The sequence below is a fragment of the Phragmites australis genome, chromosome 1 (genome assembly GCF_958298935.1).
Source record: "Phragmites australis chromosome 1, lpPhrAust1.1, whole genome shotgun sequence".
Lineage (NCBI taxonomy): Eukaryota > Viridiplantae > Streptophyta > Magnoliopsida > Poales > Poaceae > Phragmites > Phragmites australis.
In genome coordinates this window covers 35,941,065-35,963,802 of record NC_084921.1, presented here as the reverse complement: position 1 = coordinate 35,963,802, position 22,738 = coordinate 35,941,065, and the positions used below count along the sequence as shown (strand labels likewise).

The window sequence follows — 22,738 nt, the reverse complement described above, 5'->3', positions numbered from 1 at the left end:
CATTACTCGCTCTTTCTTAATTTTTGTTGTGATGTTATATGTTGGAAAGGCATATGTTTCGATCTTAGGCACAAAACATGTGCTGGGACTACCAGAATTGGATTATGGTTAATCATTATGGATGTGATTATGTTATAGATTATTCCTGATGATTAATTATAATACAATTTGAATGCTTCCTCACAAAATTCAGTTTCTCAAGTCCCAAATAGCCAGAGACATCTGGCAAAAGTGGGAAATAAGAGCTTACCATAGCCGATCACAAAAATACCCCAAAGGAAAAAAGGAGAGCTAGTTGAAACCTAGCGATGGCATGAAACCTCAGGAAGTAAGCATAACGGATTTGAATCTTCCTACGCAGAAAGAAACCAGCGAAAATGCGTACGCTGGAATTGGCGCTGGTAAACTAAAGGACCTTGCTCCAACAGTAAGGAATCATGAAGAGCAAGATGAAGAAGCACTTGAAAGTGCAACCCATGATGAAACAACAATAAACTTGAATTCAAATGAATCCTGAACAGAGCAACTACAATAGTTGATACATACTTCACAAATAAAGTTGTCACAGTTATAGATCATGACCCTGAGCCTGTATCGCTCAATGAATGAAGAATGAGGTCAGATTGGAAAGACTGGCAGAAGGCAATAACAACTGAACTATTGTCCCTAAACAAAAGAGATGTTTTTGGACGAGTATGCCGCACACCACCCCATATCAAACCAGTAGGATACAAGTGGCTTTTTGTTCGTAAGAGGAATGAAAGGAGTGAAAATTTTAGGTACAAAGCACGATTGGGTGCGCAAGGTTTCACTCAACGATCAGGCGTTGATTATGAAGAAACATATTCTCCGGTGATGGGTGGTATTACCTTTAGATATTTGATCTCGATGGCAGTCAACTTGGAATTCAAAATAAAGTTGATGGATATTGTGACTGAATATCTTTATGGGAGTCTTGATTCGGACATTTATACGAAGGTACCTAAAGGAATACCATTATCGAATTAGAATAGAGGAAATAGACATCTTTACAACGTACAATTGAAGAAGTCGCTATGTAGGTTGAAACAGTCAAGTAGAATATGATACAATCATTTGAGTGAATTTCTAAAAAACGGGCTACACAAATAGCATAGATTATCCTTGTGTATTCATAAGAATGTCCCAGAATAGATTTTGCGTAATATATGTGTATATAGATGATCTGAATATTATCGGTATAGAGGAAGAAATAAAGGAAGCAGGCTCGTACTTGAGTCTGAATTTGAAATGAAGATTTGCGTAAAATCAAGTTTTGCTTGGGCCTGCAGCTAGAGCATGTCGCAGATGAAATCTTCATACATCAATCAAACTACACTCATAAGGTGTTAGAGCAGTTTGATTTTGAAAAATCATTTCTTACTAAAACCCTATTGTCAAAAGGTCATCGCAAGCAAATAAAGATCCCTATAGACCTCGAAAAGAGGGGAGGAAGTAAAATCACAGACGGGCTATATTTTCTTATGTGGTGGAACTATATATCCTGAAAATCATCAAAACAAAGTCTTGTATCTACTTCGACGAATCACTTGAAAATAATAGCTTTATATGAAGTCGCACGAGAATACACATGGCTTACAAGAGTGATCAATCATATCCAGCAATTATGTGGTTTGAACACTACTAATATCCCCACCATATCTATGACGCTAATGCTGCATGTGTTGCACAGGTGCAATCGGGATATGTGAAAAATAATTTAACGAAGCATATCAACCCTAAGTTCTTTTGTGCTCATGAATTGCATAGAATGAATTAAATAAAGGTAATACATATCAAATCATGTGAAAATCTTACAAATTTATTCACTAAGTCTCTTCCTGCATCTAGTTTTGAAATATGTGTTCTTGGTATTAGGATGATGAGGCTTAGAGAGTTGCACGTTTTAAGGAGAGAATTTTTCACATATTACCGATATATGAAATTAAATCTTAGTTAAAAAGATTATATACCCAAAATTTAATCATGAAGATTATATGAAATATTTTAGATAGATTATACTCTTTTTTCCTTATATGAGTTTTCCTGAAGTTTCTCATATTAAGGTTTTTAACGAGATAATTTGTATGAGCATGTCGCGAGCTATATACTATTTTTCCTAATAGATTTTTAGGAAGTTTTAATAAGACATATGCATTTCGCGAGAAGTGTCTAAGTGGGAGTGTTAGAAAACCTGAATATATGTCTGTCTCGATCTCTTCAAAGATTAGATTCTATCTATTAAGGGATTTTGATACTTATATATACGGAGCAGAACTTTTTATTATAAATATAAATAAATAAATAAATAATAGTTTTCCTATATTATATCTCTTTACAATTATTCTATCAAAATATCGCTAGATTACCCTCGGTAATAATGGCTTCTCCATAAAAAAGAACAATTCCTTCGTGCCTTTCCCGTTGAAATTCCAAATCCGGGGCGCGTACGAGAGCGAGCAGTAAAAGTGGGGGCGTAACTTCCCCCGCCCCGCCCCGCGTCGGGCGAGGTGGTGTAGTACGGCGTCTGCATCTGGCCGGGCGCGGTGCGGTGGCGTGGCGGGGGCTGTCGCGTCTGATGGCCCCAGGCCGGACCAAAAAATAGTGATGCACGCACGACGGGAGGAGGAGTCAGTGCGCGCTTGTCGGGGGACGGGGCCTAGCCTAGCCTAGCGCGAGGCTGGCTGGCGACCACCGCGCCCGCGATGGTGAGCCATGACACGATGTGCGTCGGGTTGGTTGGTGTGCCGTGTGCGTGTGCCACGGATGAGTGACGCCAACAGGTCCGTTTTGGCCCCTCTGTCCTCTACTACGCGTTCTAACCTGACGGATGCTAATAACGAGCGATAGGAATCCAGGGCACGCAAGGCGAGGACGCAGGTTTCAGGCTCTCAGGGTGTGCTCGCTGACAAAGCGGCAGCGCGTGGGTAGGCGGCGGTGGTGAGGAAGGAGTCAGGGGCCGGGTAAGGCGTACGATAAAAGCCCCCCTAGAAATGCCCGAGTACGGGCTGGACAATGCCTTTTGTTTTTAGGAAAGAGAGCACACTCAAGCGTACGCAAATGGGACCCTACTACATACCAATAATAGGTGGCGAGTGGGATTGATTTTGGAAGTCAAATGGACATGAGAGGGTAATAGTTACGAATATACGAGACACAGATTTAACATATGAAAAAAGTACAGGTTTAATACGAGCACATGATATCTCGAAAAAAGCAAACAAACGAGCACACCATATCTCGAGAAAAAAAAAACATTTGAACACACTTGGTACGGATGCAAGTGGGCCAATTCATAGGTAGTTGGGTCCAGTTCATTTGCCTCCAAATCTAAGAAAAAATGAACTAGCGACTACAGGTGGAGGTATATTTTTAGTTGAATGAAATTGGCTTTGGACCTGCCCAAAAAAAATCGAAACTTGCATCCATAACACTTGACGATAATCCACGCTGCAGGTGATGTTGCGAGCTTAAACACTACGATCACATCTCATCTTGCGTCGCTGTTGATATAGTTGGGAAACAATTATAGATTTTAAACTTGATGCAAATGAGCCGTCCTACTTGCAACGCTGGCTTGGTGCGTGGATGACTTCAAGAGCAAGTGTCGTCGCGGAAGTGGAACCAGCTTTTGTCAAACTCATAGCGGTGGTGCTCGGGCAAAGTACTCGTACCATAGTAGGATTGGAAACGATTGCGCGGTTCCGTAACTTTGGGGGCAATTGCCGGATGGAGAGGGAGTAGGGACCCCGAAAAGTACTCACGTCCACTCGATGTGTGGTTTGGTGGGCGGCGACGCTTTCGGCTGAGACTTTACTCGTTCCGTCGGCGCGGAGAGTCCAGTCAGTCCACGACGTGGTTAGTGGCATGCTGGTGCGCGAGCATGACGACGCAAGCAAAGTCACGTTGTTTTGATGGAATGGCTCCAGGCCGGGGGCGCGGCTGAAGCTGGGCGCATGTCACGGGTCACGAGTGCACGGCCCAGGTGTGGAGGGAAGGAAATGTCCACATGATGGCTAGCAAGCAGATCGGTAGATGTTCCCGCTTGGTGCCCCGCGAGATCGCTGCACCAAAAGGAGCAGAGCAATGCTGAAGCACGTCTCGCCAAACTCCTGGCAGCGATTTTGGTTTACGACTTCAGAATTGGACAAATTCCTGGCAATGCTGATGCACAGTGATCACACTGTCAAACTTTATACGGTATTTTTCATAGCAATCTTAGTAGCAATCCATCTTCTTCATGAATGTGTCCCTAGTCAAATGTTTTGGCAATTCCTAGTGGACGGATGATGCAATAGAATTTTGAATCCGCGTTTTGATCGTATTTTTCGTTTAGCGGGCTATATATGCCGTATCCTTAGCCAACATCACGCGACAAGCACAAAACTTTATGCGGCAAAGCAGCAGTTTATTTGGAAAGTAAGCAAGAAAACGCCGCGCGCGAGGCTACTGTCCCGCGGCGAAGGCCTCGACGGGGAAGGTCTTGGTGACGCCGGCGAGGCTCTTGAAGTGGATCTTGCCGGTGGACGGGTCGTCGACGGCCATCTCGTTGACGGGCGGCCACAGCATGAGCTCCTTGGCCTTGACGCCCTTGAGCTTCTTGATGCGCTTGGCCTGGACGTAGCCCGTGATCTCCACGTCGTAGCTCACCTGCTTGCTCACCAGCTTGAACTGGTGCTCCACCTTCTTCCGCTGGGCGATCCACATGTACCCCGTGGCGCGCACGAACCCGACCTCGATCACGTCCGCCAGCGGCAGAAGGCCCATCGGCAGCCCGAACTCCTCCAGCAGCGACACCGCCATCTTCAGGCCTTCCTCGTGCCCCTTCTTCACCACGGCTCCCTCCCTCTCGGCCATGCCTGCTTGCCTAACTATTAGCTCTCGTTCAACTAGCTGCTGATCGCTTGACGATGTGATTTGCTGGGGTTGCACCGACGTGTGGTGAGTTTATCTAAGGGAGTGAAGCAGGAAACGCCAAACGAGAGGTGAGAGAGGTTGTCACCTCGAATTAATCGTTGGGTTTTAGGAGGTTAGCTTGCGGATGTTCGACGACGTGACGATCGAGCGATCCTGCATGCAGCAGTGCGCGATGTAGTGTTGTCTACTAGTTCGTGTGGGCGCAGGGTTTGCATTGTCCAGTCCGAAGGGCCGGCAGTGTCGCCGGTGTTATGGCTGCTCCTCCAAGGAACTTTACAACGATAGTTGACAAATAAGGTTAGGCTCCCCTGTCTGAGAGTTGAGAGAATTTCCATCACACAAAAAAATACACTGCTAATCTTGTGGAGCAGTGCTCTTCTTTTTAAGTATAAATTTAACATACACACGCACACTCATACCTACACATCTACATAAATACATTCTAATACACATCTAAACATCTACATAAATACATTCTAATACACATCTAAACAAGATTAGAGACGTAACCTCACATAACACGGGCAATACATGAGAACATCGAACCCATCCACATGTGCATTCTTTGTGAGATTTAATTCTAAATAAATCTAAGCACCGTGCCAAGTCTAACTGATCTTTAGGCAAAATAGAACAGAGCTTGATGCTTCCATACGCCCTAGCTTCATCTGACTACAAAATTGGACAGGGATTGCCTGAGACGAGAACCGAGTTCATGACTATCTTCGCAAGTAGAATCATATGACAACGAGCTTCAGCTATCACCTGAAAGAAACAAATGACCAAACCGGAAGTTGCAGCATTCACATGCCGCAGTCCATCTTTTATTCTTGCCAAATACAAGCTCAGTCACAACAAACCAACAATCCTACACTCGAAGTTTATTTCCCTGTTCTCAAACAGCAGAAACAGATGGTACATAGCCCTTAGGAGTTCAAACGCCAAAACTGACATACTACTAGTACTTAAAACCTAATCGTTGAGGCGCCATGCAGTTCGCCACAAGCTTTAGGAAGACTGTCGGAGCTCTGGGCGCACAAAATCTGCATCTGCAGGCACTGAGATGTCAACGGTGGGCCTCAACTGAGCGCAGACTTCAATGGCACCATGAACAGCATCAGACCAGAAATTGCTGATGAGGTCTTGGTTGATTGGTGCTTTCTTATCAACAGTCACGAAAGCTTGTTGGGTCAAGATGTAGTCGAAGCGTGGCGCCCACTTCCTAGATCCCAAGCGAGCCGTCGTGGAGCAGTTATCAACCATGAAGGCTACCCCACGAGCATGCATGAACGGGTTCAGCGAGTCTACAGACTCAATCAGGCTCTCATTGATGATCTCCGAGTAAGAGTGGCCCTTCTTTCTAAGGACCTCAATCTACAACGACGCAAAATAGAACAAATTGTTAAGCAATTAACCAACCAATGTCTAATAAAACCCTAATCTCTTTTGGGATATGGAATCCAACCTGAGCCATCATTAGAGCAACATACACTCCAGCAGTGAAGGGATGCAACGGGCCAAGATCACCTTGTGGCCTGGTTGAACGCACCCTTTCACCCACCTTCCACATTCGTGTTTGATCAATGTTGCCCATAGGGAAAGCAGGAAGACCTTCCTTTTCCTATAAAAAAGGAAGCAAACATGATATGTGTCAAATATTTCATTTTGTTTCAATGGATATCCATGAACGAAATATGATTTAGCATTTTAGTGGATGAGAAAACATACATAAAATCTCCTCCCAGCCAACACTACACTTCTAATTTCGCTTCCAGAAGAAACATCTTCATAGCACTCATACAATATGTCCATGCATGGGTAATATGCCGCGCTATAAGCCTCAATGAACTGCTTCTTTCCTTCTTCGGTCAAGGAGTTGTACACTTCAAGCATCCCCTACCATGGAAAGGTATGCAGTGAGTAAAGCCCAAAAGATATATTCAAAAGATAAGAAAAACTCTTTGTACCTTCTTCGAAATAGTTTTCGAGATGATTCCAGTGATGCTCTCTACAGTGTTCTTATATGCTGAGTCCTCATCCATTCCATGTTCTGTGTATCTCCTGAAAAGAGCCTCCACCATGCCATGGACAGCACCAAGCAAAATACCTGCATAATAAATAATTATTCACACACTAAGTGCAAAACTTTATTAAGGTGGATAGGAAAGTAGGTCACCTCGCTCGCCAAAAATATCACTCCGGTACTCCTGCTCTAGAGTAGTAGCAAATGTGAAAGGAGAACCTAGAGCAACTGACCACCCCAGAGCTACATCAGTAGCCCTTCCATCAACATCCTAAATGCAAAGAACAATATGAGGATGTCAAAGAAATCAGAAAATGTATACTTGAAGAAAGAACCAAACAAAAAGACCCTGTGTTACCCAATGAAGTAAACAAGTTAAAAAGTAAACTGTTCAGGCAATACCCACGTATAACATACCTGGTGAACAGCAAAGCTAGCATTTATGCCAGCACCATTTATCTCTTTGCCCTGAACATAAAGCCTTCTAACTGATGGGCCCATTCCCTTAGGGCATACAGCAATCACACTGATGTTTTTGGGGAAATCAAGGCCAAGAGATTGCAAATGTCCAAGAAGAAATCCGTGTGACAAGCCAAGAATACTGTTGGGTTTCATGTGTGAGAAAATTTTCTCATAGTTATCAGCCTGTACAGAGTGTTAAAACACCATAAATCAATTTCCACAGAAAAATTGTGTATGCAAAATGAAATTAGAACAGCAAAAAATGCTGGAACAAGAACAGGAAGCATAACAAGCAGAATACACACACACACATACATATATACATACATATATATATGTACATGTATACATATATATAAAAACTAATAAACACAACTGTGAACCATAAAATTTGCTGGAAATGACCACGCTGAATATGACGAGCCATATTGGAATTTATGCTGCTGTTTAACTCTTTAAAAATACTAACAATGTCATAAGAATCTTAAAGAGATATGAGTATGCCCAACTAGGATCGGTATCATTTCAAAGTAATATAATTCTAAAAAATCCTAATAGTTTAAATAGTACAAGGTAACCACTACACCAGGGAATGATCATAGAAAGTACGCAATATATGAGCACATGAATCTCCAAAGAAGCAAACCTGAGCAGCATCTGATATCAGCAGCAATAGAAGATCACTGCTTGATACAGTTTCCCATATATCACCCAACGTCCCACTCTCTTCAGTGAATCCAGCTGCACGAGCTTCTTGAAAAGATTTAGAACCTTTTCGGAGACCAATCTGAAATCAGAACACAGAAACAGAGAGGTGTGTGCTGCTTACTGATTAGACACCAGTTGATAAACCCACATTCTCAAGTGTAAAAGACCGTAAGCAGTTATTGTTTTCTTTTAGCTATCTTATGGAAAGTGCTACCTTATGTAAAGGCGAGTTAAGAAGAAACTATGGAATACTTGATGGCCCATTCAAGAAATGATTCAGAGGTAAGATATGTGAGAAAAATTGACCTTATCTATCAGATCTAAGATATGCCAGACAAGCAGAATATAAGAAAACCTAACCTTAACAACAATGTCTGACTTTGCCTCAGCAAGCGAGTCTCTCAAGTTCTGAGCTTGTGCAGGACCCTGCAAAATTAACACCGAGTGTTATTGCATGAACATGGATTTATCAACAGAAGGGATATCTTGTCCTGAACAAATGTTATAGAAAGAGTAATACCATGTGCAAAAGTAAATGGGAAAAATCCTGATGGTAATTATTAGAACTCAAAACAAGGAAATGCCCAGCAAACCAATTAACATCTACTCAAACAGATAATTCTATTCATGCTAACACCTTTCAATTACAGAGGATACACTGCATCCCACACCAACCAACATCAATATCTACACCTACTAATTAACTAAACCTTGATATATATAACGATGAGTACATTAGTACTATCTTTGTAAGTCTGTAACACCCCAGCCCATTAGTCATGTGTGTTGTGAATGGAGGTATGTTAGCCCCAAATTAGAGGTTTGAAGTGAGTAATACTAGCACATAATACTTGTTTGCCCAGATGCAGCACTTTCAGGTTAACATTATTATACAAAGCAACAATGAAAGCGTAAGCAGGGTGCTATGCATGCGTAGGCCTTGTCAGCTGTCTAAGAAGGGCCATGGACTTTGAACAGATTTTCCCATCTGTCAGCAAATACAGTTGGAAGCAGCATCCCGGATTCCAGAAATTGGCCCTACAACCCCCATCAGATCAAAGAATGCTAGGGCACAAAAATGTTAACCATTCTCTACGTCCTTCTGCAGAAAATCTGCGCTTCGGTCACAAAAATGTTATCAACGAAATAGTTGACAAACATTTGACTAATAACGAATTTCATCAACGACTATATAGAATAGTAGAATAACGCACTACATTCACAAAAATAAACACAGGTGGCAACAAAAATTATTCCGTCAGAAAATAAGGTTTGCATCCTTTTAACCTGAGAGCCCCATCCGATGACGCCGATCTGCTTGATCCCCTTGAAAGCTTCCGGCAGCAGCGGGAACAGGTTCCTGCCACCCCTCACAATATACTGCAACACAAACCCCCAAAAAGCCACCAAAAAAGTAAGTTCGCACAAATCAATCGCCGACAAGGACCACGGAAAGCAACAACACGGGCAAATACAGATCAGACCTCGTCGTGGCCAGCAAGCGACACCTTCTCCTTCTTAAAGACGGAGGTCTCGAAGTCGAGCGACGGCATGGTAGTGCCGATCGACGGCGGCGACGAGACCTTCGCGGCCACGGCGCGCCGGCGGCCCGCGGAGGCGGCGAGGAGGCATGGAGGCTGCGCGGCAGGGAAGGAAACGGAGGCGGCGGCGGCGGCGGGGGTTGTGGAAAGGGCGGGATTTAGGGTTTTGTGGGAGATGGCGAGGTAGGTGGTGGAGGAGGTGGCCGCCGCCATCTGGGGGATACGATGCGATGGCTAGGGTGGAAGCGTGCTAGAGTGTGAGCTGGAAGGGGGTATTGGAGATGCGTCGGGGGGTTTTATGCGTGGGATTGATCGTAGGGCTGCAGCGGTGGTGACAGAAAGAGAGTCGCCCTTGGCACGTTGCTGTGGCTACCGACAGAAAATACAAGTCAGCATGGTGTGAGATGTTAAAATTCCGGCCGCGCCTTTGGTTCGCACTAGGTTTAACTGTTTGAGGTGGAGTGCGAGGGTGTGTGCACACTGCATAATACTACTCATTTCGTTCCGTAGACTTGGCATGGAAAAATATGTTTCTAAAAGGTCATAAAAATATTGGTTACTGTCGTGAACATACGCAATGAGCAACAACAATGACACGTGACAACTGACAAGTGGGCGAGTCCAGGCAAGAGATTTCCTCCGCGAAAGAATTTTTGTTACTTTTAACGTTGCAATAGGTTTTCTTTACGATTCTAATCACGAAAGAATTCTCTAGGCTATTTTTTTACATATAATTCTTTCTTATTTTCTTTCACGACTTCATTCGAACTAAAACTGTTAGAGATAAAAAAAAATAAAAAAAAATAAAAGAAATATGATTTAGGATGATCTTAAGGACCATCGGGTTAGCCCGATGTTGCTTTAGCTGTTTTTGTCTCGATTAAGAGTCGGCCATTGGCCATTGTCGTCACGGGCGATGGCCTCGTCCGGTCCATGTTGTTAGTGAATGAGTTTTTGTTTTTCTGTTTCCAATGTTGCTTCATTTATAGTATTGGTGGTCAGGTGTCTCCCTCCGTGGTTCAAAGTGTTGTGTTCACTTGAATATGAAGGGAAAGCTCTTGCCTTGTTAAAAATAATGACGCGAATGAGCAAACCGATGTGAACTACAATTGGTGTTTTGGTTAACGTTTGACTCATTGTTCACACAGTCACCCCGGAGCATCATCAGTGGCAGCATGCCTTAGACTTCTGGTGCACGTAGCTATAGACCTTTTTCTAAATAAGCCAATGGACTGAAGAATTTGTACTTTTCTTCCCAACATTTTACTACGTGCAGCTCTGCAGCTGCAACTTGCAACTTGCAAGGTCCCCAAGCGGCCTTTCGCTGCGGGTTAGGGTCAAATCCGCTTGCCGGAACCACTGTGGTCCGGGGTGCCGGTCCCACGGGCTCCCACGGCCGGTCGCGCACGTGAGTTGGCGCTTCCCACGCCTGTTCCACCTTTCAGCACATCCAGTGACTCGTGTGGTCATGCCAGGTTTTCTGCGACGTAGAGTCGCCACGAATGGTACGGTACAGTATACCAGGAGTAAACGGAAATGGTTCCTTACGTTAAGTGTTCTTTGATGTGGTTACTGACTTGTGGGCTCTCTGGTGTGGGAGTCTACGCGTTGGTGATCACAATGGCAGTTACGTTAGGTGAGCCTCATGCGGAGTAAAACGTGATATGGTAATACTCCGTCATTTTTCCAAAAACATTTATACGGTGATAAAAACATTCTGAAACTGTTGAAGGATAGATCTTGTCACAAGTGGGCGCACTCTAATTCGAAATTTATAACAAGAGTTAGGGTTTGGAAGTATCGAGGACATTCCCACAGGTATCAAAATTATTTTATTTATTTGAAAATTAGAAAAACAGCTTATACCTGTCCGATACATATCGGAGAGTATCCGATACAGATATATGACTTTTCAGAAGTATACGTGTTTTGTAGTTTAGAGAGCAAGCATATTTTACGCACGAAATCCTGCTGTTTCACCCTTTCGTATTATATTGGCAGCGACGAGATGGCAGCAGGACAGGACTTTGTGCGAGATTTATACTAGTATCTGTGCTAGTGGCGATGAAAATGGAAGATAAAATCTCGAACCTATCGATATTATTTTTTGGTTTTTTCTGATCATTTTTTATTTCTCTTGAGCTTATATAAAATTGGATGAATACAGAAACAAAATAAAAAAACAACCTAGCCTGATTTTTGACCGTATTTTTAAAATACCATATTTCATCGAAAATTTTCGAGTAAACTTCAAATAATTTTCATTTTTACAGACTTAGACCATTCTAATTTTTATATGTCTCGACTCCATAACAGGTAAGAGGTTTTAAAATAGTAAGATGGTCAGTTGCAACTTAGTTATTTTATAATTTTTTATATAATAGATGAGTTTTTTTATAATTTTCATGTTGTAGTATATTTTGTGGTATTTATGGAATAGTTTTGTATTATGGTATCAATATATTGAATGGATTATAAATTATCTAGTGTGAAGATATTGTATTTTATATTGTCGAGTTAAGACTTATTCAAGTACTCAAGTTAAAACTAGTATCGTTGTATGTACGAGTTGAGTTATATTGTTATATGGTCGAGTTAAGATTTAAACGTATCTCAACGATTGTATAGGCATTTGACATTTAAGTCATGTTCTACATAGCGATATTTTCGATCTAAACTATCGGTTCTAATCGACGTGTTTCTGTTTCGATAGCCTTTGTTTTCAAAGTTTTCGATATGTAATTGTTTCCGATGTTATTGTTTCCAATTTCAATTCCAAAAATAAATATGAAAGTAAAAATAATTTTAAATATTTTTTAATTATTTTTGACCATTTTCATCCCTATGTACTAGCTGCTTTTATGTTTGGTGACTTTGGTCCTCGCTCATCACAGAGGTTTTGCTTCGTTAACGTACTAGGGCTCCACAGAAACAACGTGACGACGTCCAAGTTCACAACACACACGCCAAAGCTGTCGACGTGGTAATGCAGTATTGAGAGAGCCGCTACCTGGATAAGCCGTAGTGGAATTTTTGCTTTTTAGCTTTTTACAAAAACTTATTTTATAAATAGACCATCTAAGAAAAGATGTTTAGAAATATATTTTTTCACGGCGCCACAATATATAGCGCTGTGACATTGCTATATAGGACCTACATTGATGACGTGAGTTAGTACAACATCAAATCCTATAGCGTTATATGTGAATAGCACAACATCACGATGCTTGGCGTCGTGTGCAGGACACCACATCCCTGACTTCTCTACTTCATTTCACTTTGCGCATCTATCGACCATTCACCCCTGCTGCCATCACCGCCACGTCGCCACCCTGCCACCATCACCGCCACGTCGTCGCCCCTGCTAGTGGTCGTACCGTGCCGTTGCTACACCATTGCCAGCACCCCCACTCCGTCGCCCCACCCAGCTCCAGTAAGCCCACACCACCCCGTCAGTCGTGGCGAGGCGTGGCGCGGTGCGGATCTATGACTCGATCCTGAAGCAGCCTAGGTATGGCAACGGGTCGGATTGGGGTCGGATGGAGCGAAACCACACCCGACCCGAAACCTGACAGTACCAACCCAACAAGCAAACAGGTTAAATTTGGGACCTGCACCCGCACCCGTTGGGTGCCCGTCGGGCGTGGGTGCCTCGCCACTGCCATTGCGCTGGAGGCTGGTCGAGTGGGGAGATCGGAGAGGGGTGGTGGCGCCAGAGGCTAGCCAAACGGTTGGGAGGTAGGCATCGAGGCTGCCGGGTCGCTTAGGCGGGGCGGGGCGGGGCGGGGCCGGGCGGGGAGGGGCCGGCGATGGGGAGGCGGGTCGTCGGGGACCAGGATGCTAATGAGGCGGCGGCCCTGGCGGAGAGGGCACCGGAGGTGGGGTCCGGTGGGGAGGCTGGGCTGCCAGCCATGCCTAGCGAACGAGATGGCCCAACCTGCTACCAACAGAAGCGGAGGTGTGGCCGTGTGGAGAAGGCCAAAGTTTGTGGGCTGGGTTGAGTCGAATTAATGGAATTGGGTGACCTGACAGGTCCCCACGGATGAGAGTTCAAACCTGAGCCTGATCTGTTCTGGTTTGGGGACCTGACCCGACAAATCCGTAGATAAGAAATGAAATTCGAATCCGGACCCATCGAATACAGAACTCACGGGTACCCAGACCATTCAATTGCCAGCCATAGAAGTGGGAGCCCTTTAGCTCGAGCCGCAGCATCCTCGACGAGTTCCTCAGGCAGGAGAAGCCCCTCATCCAGCGCACAGAGACCATATCACAGGAACGCTGCTCGGCTGCTCAGTACTTCTCCGCTTTGCGCCATATGTTATTTTTCTGAATTTTTAATGCGTGTGATGCGGCGTCCTGCCAATGTTAACTGGCTAAAGTCAATCCTGGCTTAGTTTTTGGTTTAACTTTGGCTCTAGTTTTATTGTTTTGCTGATTAAATTGTACTTTGGATGGTACTAGTATGATATTTTGATCTAAGATGGATTCGTGATCTATCATCTGCTGTTGGTTAACCACTTTTCCTCATATTTTGGTAAATTTGTATGGCAATATAGCCAGCATCGAATACCGAATCCCATATTTGTTTACTGTTTAGAGTGTGGTGATAAACAAGCACAGGGGAGAATAAATGGTGATGATGGTTCTTCTTTGGATACAGATTATTGCACAACCATTGAAGGTGATGAATGTTGCAGCTGTTGGGATGCGTACTTTGAGCTAAATAAACTTGAGGTATGTGCCAGTTAAATAATCATCACTACAATAACCCGCAACAGATGTAGTAATTCCGTGTTTAATGTTGGACTCATTTAATTTCCTTGTTTTATCCATCTGTTCAATAGCAAGAGCTCCCCAAAGAGGAAATTGCAAGGATGGTGAAGGATTCAGAGGGATAGACCAAAGCGCGACTTTTCTAAATGTTTCGATGCTGCTCACACGAAGTCTAAACAATTGAAGCATGTGCACCACACCAAGTTATCATAGAAGGTTATGATTATAGTAGAAAATTAGTCATAACTCTCCGCACCATGCTGCCGCCAACCACGACGACTCGCTCCCCCAACCTCGAGCCTCAGACAATGCCCTCGGTCGGTCGGTCTGATGATCCCCCCACAGGCCTCTGGACGGTCAGGCAACATGGCCCGTAGGTGTCGGAGTGGAGAGCCGTCGCATATCTTGGACAATGGTGGTGGTGGGCGGCAGCAGCATAGGCGCACATGTGGCTGGTGGCAGCATCATGGGCGCACGGGCAGTGATGGTGTCACAGACGGGCCTGCTGTCTGCATGACGACAACACGGGTGGGGAGAGGACAGTGAAACGAGCCGACCCGCTTTTAAGTCCCCTAGCATGGCGTCAAAGGATGGGGTGCCATGCCATTTAACAACGGCGTTGTGATCTTCGACGCCATGCTATACCACGTCAGCTTGCCAATCCGGTGCACATCTTACGTGGCAAAGCATAGCGCCAAAGATCATGGCGTTGAGAAGTATACCAATGGCGCCTAGGGCTGGTAATGGGTTGAGTCAGGTCTGGTGGAGCAAAACTATGCTCGACTCGAAATCCGCCAGTTTCAACCCAACCCATGCTCGAATTACTAAATGGGAGAAAGCATAAACCCAAACTTGAACCCATCGGACGCCCATTGGGTTTCGGGCACCCGTCAAGTTCAGTTCAACCTTCAACATCTAGGGTTTAGGGTGGTGGCAATAATGAGGTAGGGCATCGACAGGCAATGGGGTGGCATGGCGCGGTGTTCGAGCGATGGGAGCGACGGGCGGCGCGTTGACCAGGCTACGGGGAGTGGTGGGGCGGCGCGCCGGTCGGGCGATGGGAGCGATGAGGTAACGCAGCGATGGGGCGTGACGCGGGAGCGGCTGGGTGACGCAACGATGAGGCGTGGCACAAGAGCGGCAGGGCACGACGAGGGCTGCCAGAGGCTAGGCCGGATGACGGGATTGGGCGTGCGGCCGCTGGGACGCGGGAGGCGGGACGACTAAGGAGAGTGGGAGGTAGGGTTTTCACTTTTTAGTTGGACTAGACTACAGTGCAATGTGGTGGGCTGGGCTACAATGCAATGCATTAGCATGTATCAGACGACTCATGGACATCCGTGGAAAAAATACAAAACCTAAACTCGATCCAACCTGATTTAGGTACCTAACCTATCAAACCCATGAGCAAAAATTATGACCCGAACTCGGACCTATCAGGTCCAGAACCCATGAGTACCTAAACATACGGGTATAATTGCCAGTCCTAATGGTGCCAGATGTGATGGCGCTGTGAAAAAAAAAGACCATTTCTACGTATCTTTTTCTGGAGGGTTCATTTAAAAAAATATGATGTTTAAAAAAGCTAAAAAGTAAAAATTCCACGCAGGAGTCATCAGACCCGATCGGCCTGTACGAGGTGACCAGGTTCTTGTACGCCACCGTGGGCGCACCGGCGTGACCGAGCAGTTCATGGCGAAGCCGGCCCGGCCCTTGTCCATCAGCCTTAAAGCCCATCCTACTAGATAGGCCTAGTTGATATTGGGCTAGAAAGGATGGGTCATTGACATGTTCGAGTAGAAAAGGCCCAGGTTGAAATGGAATTAGCAGGAACTGCATTTGCCAATCAAATTTTGACAGTCGAATTCTCCAGATTTTGAACCTGAACACCAAAGTTTTTCCTGCGTGTTTCTATATGATTCATCACAGTGTTCTTAGAACGCATATGCAAATCAGATCTTGACATCCGAGTTCTATCGATCTTCTTCACCATATTTTGAAGGAGATCAGGAGACTGGAACATGTACATGGACGAAGACGCCAGCATTACCTTAGTCGGTCACAGCCTAGGAGCGGCTGTCGCGACCCTCACCGCCGTCTACATAGTCTCCAACGGCCTGAATAACCGGCACGACCAAGACCGTGCCTGCCCCGTCACGGCGTTCGCCTTCGGCTGCCCCTGCGTCGGCGACGCCAGGTTCAAGAAGCTCTTCGACGCGCTTCCCGACCTCCGGCAGTGCGGCTGCTCTGCGTACGAAACGCGCCGGACGTCGTGCCCGTCTACCCGCCAATGGGGTACGCGGACGTCGGCGTGGAGCTGCCGGTGGACACGCGCCGATCACCAGACCTAAAGTCGCCGGGGACGCAGTCGTCGTGGCACAGCCTAGAGTACTACCTGCACTGCGTGGCGGGGACGCAGGGGAGCCGGGGCGGGTTCAGGCTGGAGGTGGTCCGGGACGTACCACGTGTGGCGCCGGCCAACAAGAGCGTGGACAAGCTGAAGGAGTACCACGTGCCGCCGGCGTGGAGCGTGCAGCGGAACAAGGGCGTGCCGAGGTGCGCCGACGGGCACTGGAAGCTGATGGATCACGAGGAAGAAGAGAAAGACGATTGACGCGCGCTGGTGTTTCTTGTTTGCATCTGTTAATCTGTACAAGGAAACGGATCGTTGTGTGTTGGGAAAGAAGAACAGATCAATACGCGCGCCAGCACGGTGCTATGGATTTTGAATTTTTGGGGGATAACCTGCCTGTTGCGTGCAAAGGCCAATAGGGCCGGTTTGGTTGTGATGCTAGGCCCAATTTTATTTCGCTGGCGGTGCTATAAAACGTCAGAAGCAATGGATTTTTTTTTCTTATTAATATTATACAATTATTCCCCTATTTATAAATTTTATAGAAACCAATGGGCGGCAGTGTCTAATCGCCCAACCAATAGGTGACTTTTGCAAAAAAACTCCTTTTTGTTGGGTGACATATGCAAAAAATTGTGGAAACATTATGTTTTTTATCTCAACCTTCAAAACACCACCCAAATAGTAAAAAAAAATCTGAAAATTTTAGCGATGTAGACCATGCTATCTTCAAGTTCTTCACAAAATTTCAGTCCAGATAATTGCTTGCACAATGAGAGGGAATGTCAGTACTATGCTTTTGTGCTGGTGTTCACATGTATTGAAGGGCTACCTGCCCATGAGACTAGCTAATCTTGACACTCTGTTTTGTCGACCTACATTGTTGTCAGTAATCTATAAGATCAGGTGTACAAGGCTGACATGATGGAGAACACGACGTGGTGCATTTATCAGGGCGTTGGTTAGCCTCTCCGCTTCAACGACTTCAAGCGGCCATGTGCAAGAACCTCCATTGACAGCGACTGCTGGATGCTGCTCAACCCATTAATCTCTTAACCCGTGCAGCATGATAGGTAGTCAGGCTGTTGGTTACCTCGCAGTCAAGTGTTCTGGAGTCATGCAGAACATGCAGGAGCACTATAGCTGCCGCCTGCCGCAGAACACAGGTGCCTGGGTACTCCCACCTTTCTGAAATAGGATCCTGCACACAAAAGAAACTGTGGAGTCTGTATTCTGCAATCGCCATCCTTTCAGAACAGTAGAAGCAATGCTATATCGTTTGCAGATACTGGTCAGCTCGCATGCTCTGAGCTTAGGCAGTGTTAGACAGGAATATGCGGCATATCCCAGGCGCATGCCGTCATCACGCCCCTGCCTTTTTATCTCTCAGGTTTGATTCTATAAACCAGTTGGTTATGATTTAGAAGGTTATGTCTATATATGTAACTTATGGTTCATCGTATAATGTATTATGTGATTATCCCAAATATTTTATGTTTTTAAGGTATTAGCAACGGTTGCTCCCGTGTGACCTTCCTCTACAGCTTCCACACCCTAGTGGTGGCAAAACCCTAGCCACTGTCACCCCTCCCCATGAAGCAAGACGACGGGCCTGTTACTAGTAGGAGGCTGATGACACGCGCCTCAAGGCCGAGGAGGACGCCCACCTCCAAGCCGAGGAGGCCGCCTGCCGTGACAAACAGGTGCGTACTGATCAATGCTGCGCGTCAACGGGAGGAGGCCGCGCGCACCATCACCCTTGCCGAGGTGTCCGTCGTCGCCGTCCTCCACACGTAGGCCATGTCCGTCATCAACATACGTACCTGAAAGGGATCAGTGACGTCATAAGAGGGAGTGAATTAAGACACCTAAAACTAATTGGCTCCAAAAACTTTACAAGATAAAGATATATCAATTTCTATCTAAAAAAGCTCTAGATTTATATAGTGAGTTTACTCTACCGCTCAAAAAAGTTTACAACCTATAGTCAATTATAGTAAACTACCCTAGGAAGGTACACAAGCAAAGGTAACTTGCAAGTATGTAAATGTGAAAAATGTAAAGAAGTTTGAGAGAATAAACTCGGTATAAAGGATTTTTATCCTGTGATATCAATATCATAAACATCACCTCTATAGTTCACGTTGGAGCAGCCACCTAGGCTATTGCTTTCGGTCGACACCCGATCACCACTCTTGAACCACCAAGGCCTCAAGTAGGTTGAGCCATCAAACCACAAAGGCAAAACTCACCACAAGCCTATCTTTCGATCATTTGCCGTCTTCTTCACTTCAGAGCTTAAGCCACCTAGGCAAGGATCTCCGTGTCCTCGTACAAGCTTCTTGCTGCCGCTCCATATGAAGCCGAAGGGTCAACAAACTTGAGCCACAAAGGCTCACAGTGTCGGTGAGTCACCAAGACTCCAAGACGCTGACATACCACTTGGTACAAGGTGAAATCACTCCTTGATCCCCTAGGTAGCAATAACTAGCAACCACTCTTTCTATGCCTAATAGCACTAATCACTCCCTAATCTTGTGGTAATACCTTGGATGATCATTTTTAGCACTTTGGTAGCTTTAATGTCTCCTCAAGTGTAGTGAGCTTCTCTGAACTTCGGCACACTCAAATGAGCGAGTGGGGGTGACTCCAGCACACTAAAATGACTCAAGTGTATATGTAGCCTCAACCTCGTGAATTAGCTATTGCTCCAATGGTCACATATTTTTATACTCACCGGAAGGTTCGGCGTGTGCAACATTATAAACGCTAGATCATACGGCATGTACTCTCTATGAACTAGCCGTTAGAACTCTACTTTCTTTCTTGCGAACGCCAGAATGTCCGGAGTGATGTTCTCCTTGAACGCCAGAACATCCTACGTGCATACAATGCCAACTGAGCCATTTTGCAGCCTCTTTGGAAAAATAGTTCGACATGAACTTCTTGTGAACATCGGAGTTTCCGGCATGTTCATTTTTATGAACGTCGGATTATCCTATGCAACAATCCTTGTGTACATTGGATAATCCGGCATGTTCATTTTTAGCAGACTATCACTTCGTATTCTGTGCATAACTTTTAGCTCCGAACTCCAAATTTGATAATCTTGGACTCTATGTAAAGCTCGTGAAGAACTCTACATGATTATACAGACATCCATCTCATTTGATCACATAAAAAATTTATAGGATAAATCCAATTTATTCCTCTATTTGTCCTAGCTTCGGTGGGTTCTCTCATGTTGCATTTATGAGACCTACTAAAGCATATACTTGATAAACATATTAGTCTCATTGACTATATTGTCATTAATTATCAAAATCACATACATACTCTAAAAGGACCACATTCGCTACAGCGTCCTCATGCCGATTGTCCTCAACCTCAACTCCGCGCACTACACCAAGTGGCGTGGCCTCCATCTTGTCATGTTCGGAAAATACGCTCTCACCGACCATGTGCTCTCCAATGACTCGTTCCCCACCCTTGTGCATTGGGGATGCATGGACTGCATCATCAAGTCTTGGTTGTTCGGCTCTATCTCTCACGAACTTCTTGATATTGTGATGACCACAAGTTGTATCGCACACATCACTTGGGTCGGCATCGAACAATAGCTCCTCGAGAATCGTGAGACTCGCACATTGTAATTGGATGCAGAGTTCTGCAGCTTCGTCCAAGGTGACCTCAACATCTTCGATTATTGCCGTAAACTCAAAATCATGGCTGATGCTCTCGGTGATTTGGGCAAAACGGTCGCCGACCACACTCTCATTTTGTTCGTTCTTCGTGGCCTCAACGAGAAATTATCCTACATGGCGGCCTTGCTAAAGCAGCAGAAGTCGTTTCCCTCCTTCATTGAGGTTCTCTATGACCTCCTTCTTGAGGAGATCATGATGGCCAACTCGGCGCCCTCCCCTACCACCCTGGTCATTGCTGCCTACAGTGGCACGTGCGCCCTGGCCACCATGGGCACTAGCGGCTCCTCTGGTACCATCTCCTCCTCCACAGCGTAAGGCAGTAACTACACCAATAACCATCGTCACTGCAACAACCGTTCCAACACCAACAACAATAGCAATGGCACTAGCGGCAACATCGGTGCCAACTCCGGAAGCATGGCTACCCCGATCGGGTGGCCCTCCTTCTTAAACCCCTAGAAGATCACGGTTCAGGTGTGGCCACACATCGCATTGCGTCCCTCAGTGGACCAAGGTTAGGCACGCCCCCTCCTCAGCCAGGCGTGCAACAACATGCCCAGCACCAGAATGCGCTGGCAGCTTCCCTTCCCGTCGTTGGCGGTCTCAGGCTTCCTGGTGTGCCCCTACCCATGGGGTACCTTGGTGCTGTAGACGCCTCGTACTTAGCGTAGCAGCAGTAGGCGATGTTGTAGCAGGTGCAGCAGGCCATCTCCTGGACTCCTATGTTTGGTGGCTTCTGGGATCAAGCTGCGCTCGCCAATGCTTTTAACACGATGACACCCAGCCCGTAGCCCAACGGTGACTGTACATGGACTCCGGTGCCTCCTCTCATATGACATTGGACCCTGATAACCTTTGTGTTTCTCATCCTCCCCCTCCTTCTACTCTTGGCGCATGTCATTGTCGATAATTGGTCATTGCTACCCATTACCTCCATTGGTCTTTCTTTTATTCCTACATCCTACGATCCTCTTTCTCTTCAAAACATTCTTGTTACTCCTCAGTTTATTAAGAACCTAATTTCTATTTGTCAATTTACCACAGACAACAACGTTTTCGTTGAGTTTGACCCGTATGGCCTTTCTGTGAAGGATCTTCACACTAGGAGCATGATCACTAGGTGTGATAGCATAAGCCCTTTCTACCCACTGCTATTGTGCCCTTCATCACACACCCTCACCGTCACTGCCACCCCCATCTCCACCCTTTGGCATCATCTTCTCGGTCATCTTGGCTCCAAAGCTTTCTCCAAATTAGCTTCCATTTCTACAATTTTGTGTAATAATGACGCTTTCAAGTCTGTTTGCCATGCATGTCAACTCGATCATCACACTTGTTTGCCATTACTACTTCCAATTCTTGTGTTGTCTAAAGTTTTCATTTAATACATTGTGACCTTTGAACCTCACCTATTGCTAGTGTCTCTGGTTACAAGTATAATCTTGTTATTTTTTATGATTGCTCTCATTATCTTTGGACGTTCCCTTTGCGGCTTAAGTCAGACCCTTTCCTACTTTGTCGCATTTTTTTCCTATGTCCAAACTTAGTTTGGTTGTCCCACTAAGAGTGTGCAATGCGACAACGGTCGTGAGTTTGTTAACTCCATCGCTCGGACATTCTTTCTCACCCATGGTGTTGCACTCCGCATATCGTGCCCACATACTTCTTAGCAAAACAGAAAGGCAGAATGTATCATTTGCTCCACAAACAACATCATGTGTTCCCTCATGTTCCAAGCTATCCTCCCTCCCTCCTATTGGTTCAAATCTCTACATGCCGCCACATATCTCCTAAACCAACACCCCACCAAGACACTCAACATCTCCACGCCATACTTTGCTCTTTATGGTATTCATCCCTCATACTCTCATCTTTGTGTCTTTGAGTGCTGGTGTTATCCCAGTCCTTTCTCTATGGCTGCACATAAGCTTGCCCCTCGCTCCACTATGTGCGTTTTCATTGGCTATCCTTTAGAACATAAAGGTTACTGGTGTCTCGATTTGTCCTCAAATTAGATCATTATTTCAAGGCATGTTACGATTGATGAGTTATCGTTTCCGTTTGCTACTGCTCCTTCACTGCCATCGCCAACTGACTATGATTTTTTAGCAGATATGGATTCCTCTCCACTACCCATTGGGCCATGTTTTTTTGCAGGCATTCCTCCGGTGCCCTTCGGCTCGGCCAGTTCTACTGCCTCCGTCGGCTCCTTGCTGTTGGCTATTGCCAGCAGCGC

The 22,738-nt window shown here is 45.5% G+C and overlaps 2 protein-coding genes across 2 annotated transcripts; both read right to left on the bottom strand.

Moving 5' to 3' along the window:
- Positions 1-4,378: 4,378 nt before the first annotated feature.
- LOC133889119 (uncharacterized) lies at positions 4,379-5,112 on the bottom strand. Its single transcript, XM_062329583.1, has one exon. The coding sequence runs from the start codon at positions 4,873-4,875 to the stop codon at positions 4,465-4,467; it is 411 nt and encodes a 136-aa protein (XP_062185567.1). The 5' UTR covers positions 4,876-5,112; the 3' UTR covers positions 4,379-4,464.
- A 602-nt stretch (positions 5,113-5,714) lies between these two features.
- Positions 5,715-9,960, bottom strand: LOC133916910 (ketol-acid reductoisomerase, chloroplastic-like). The gene is made up of 10 exons (XM_062360801.1): positions 9,613-9,960; positions 9,416-9,508; positions 8,489-8,554; positions 8,067-8,207; positions 7,376-7,603; positions 7,112-7,229; positions 6,903-7,042; positions 6,664-6,831; positions 6,401-6,556; positions 5,715-6,309 (listed from the first exon to the last, which is right to left on the bottom strand). Exons 1-10 carry the CDS (start codon positions 9,880-9,882, stop codon positions 5,944-5,946), a joined length of 1,746 nt encoding a protein of 581 aa, XP_062216785.1. The 5' UTR covers positions 9,883-9,960; the 3' UTR covers positions 5,715-5,943.
- Positions 9,961-22,738: the final 12,778 nt, after the last annotated feature.

Coding starts and splice junctions, on each gene's coding strand:
- LOC133916910 (XM_062360801.1), bottom strand. CDS start 9,882: ATGGCGGCGGCCACCTCCTCCACCACCTACCTCGCCATCTCCCACAAA. Junction 8,555..9,415: donor TCATCGGATGGGGCTCTCAG/GTTAAAAGGATG, acceptor TTAATTTTGCAG/GGTCCTGCACAAGCTCAGAA. Junction 6,832..6,902: donor CGAAAACTATTTCGAAGAAG/GTACAAAGAGTT, acceptor TTTCCATGGTAG/GGGATGCTTGAAGTGTACAA.
- LOC133889119 (XM_062329583.1), bottom strand. CDS start 4,875: ATGGCCGAGAGGGAGGGAGCCGTGGTGAAGAAGGGGCACGAGGAAGGC.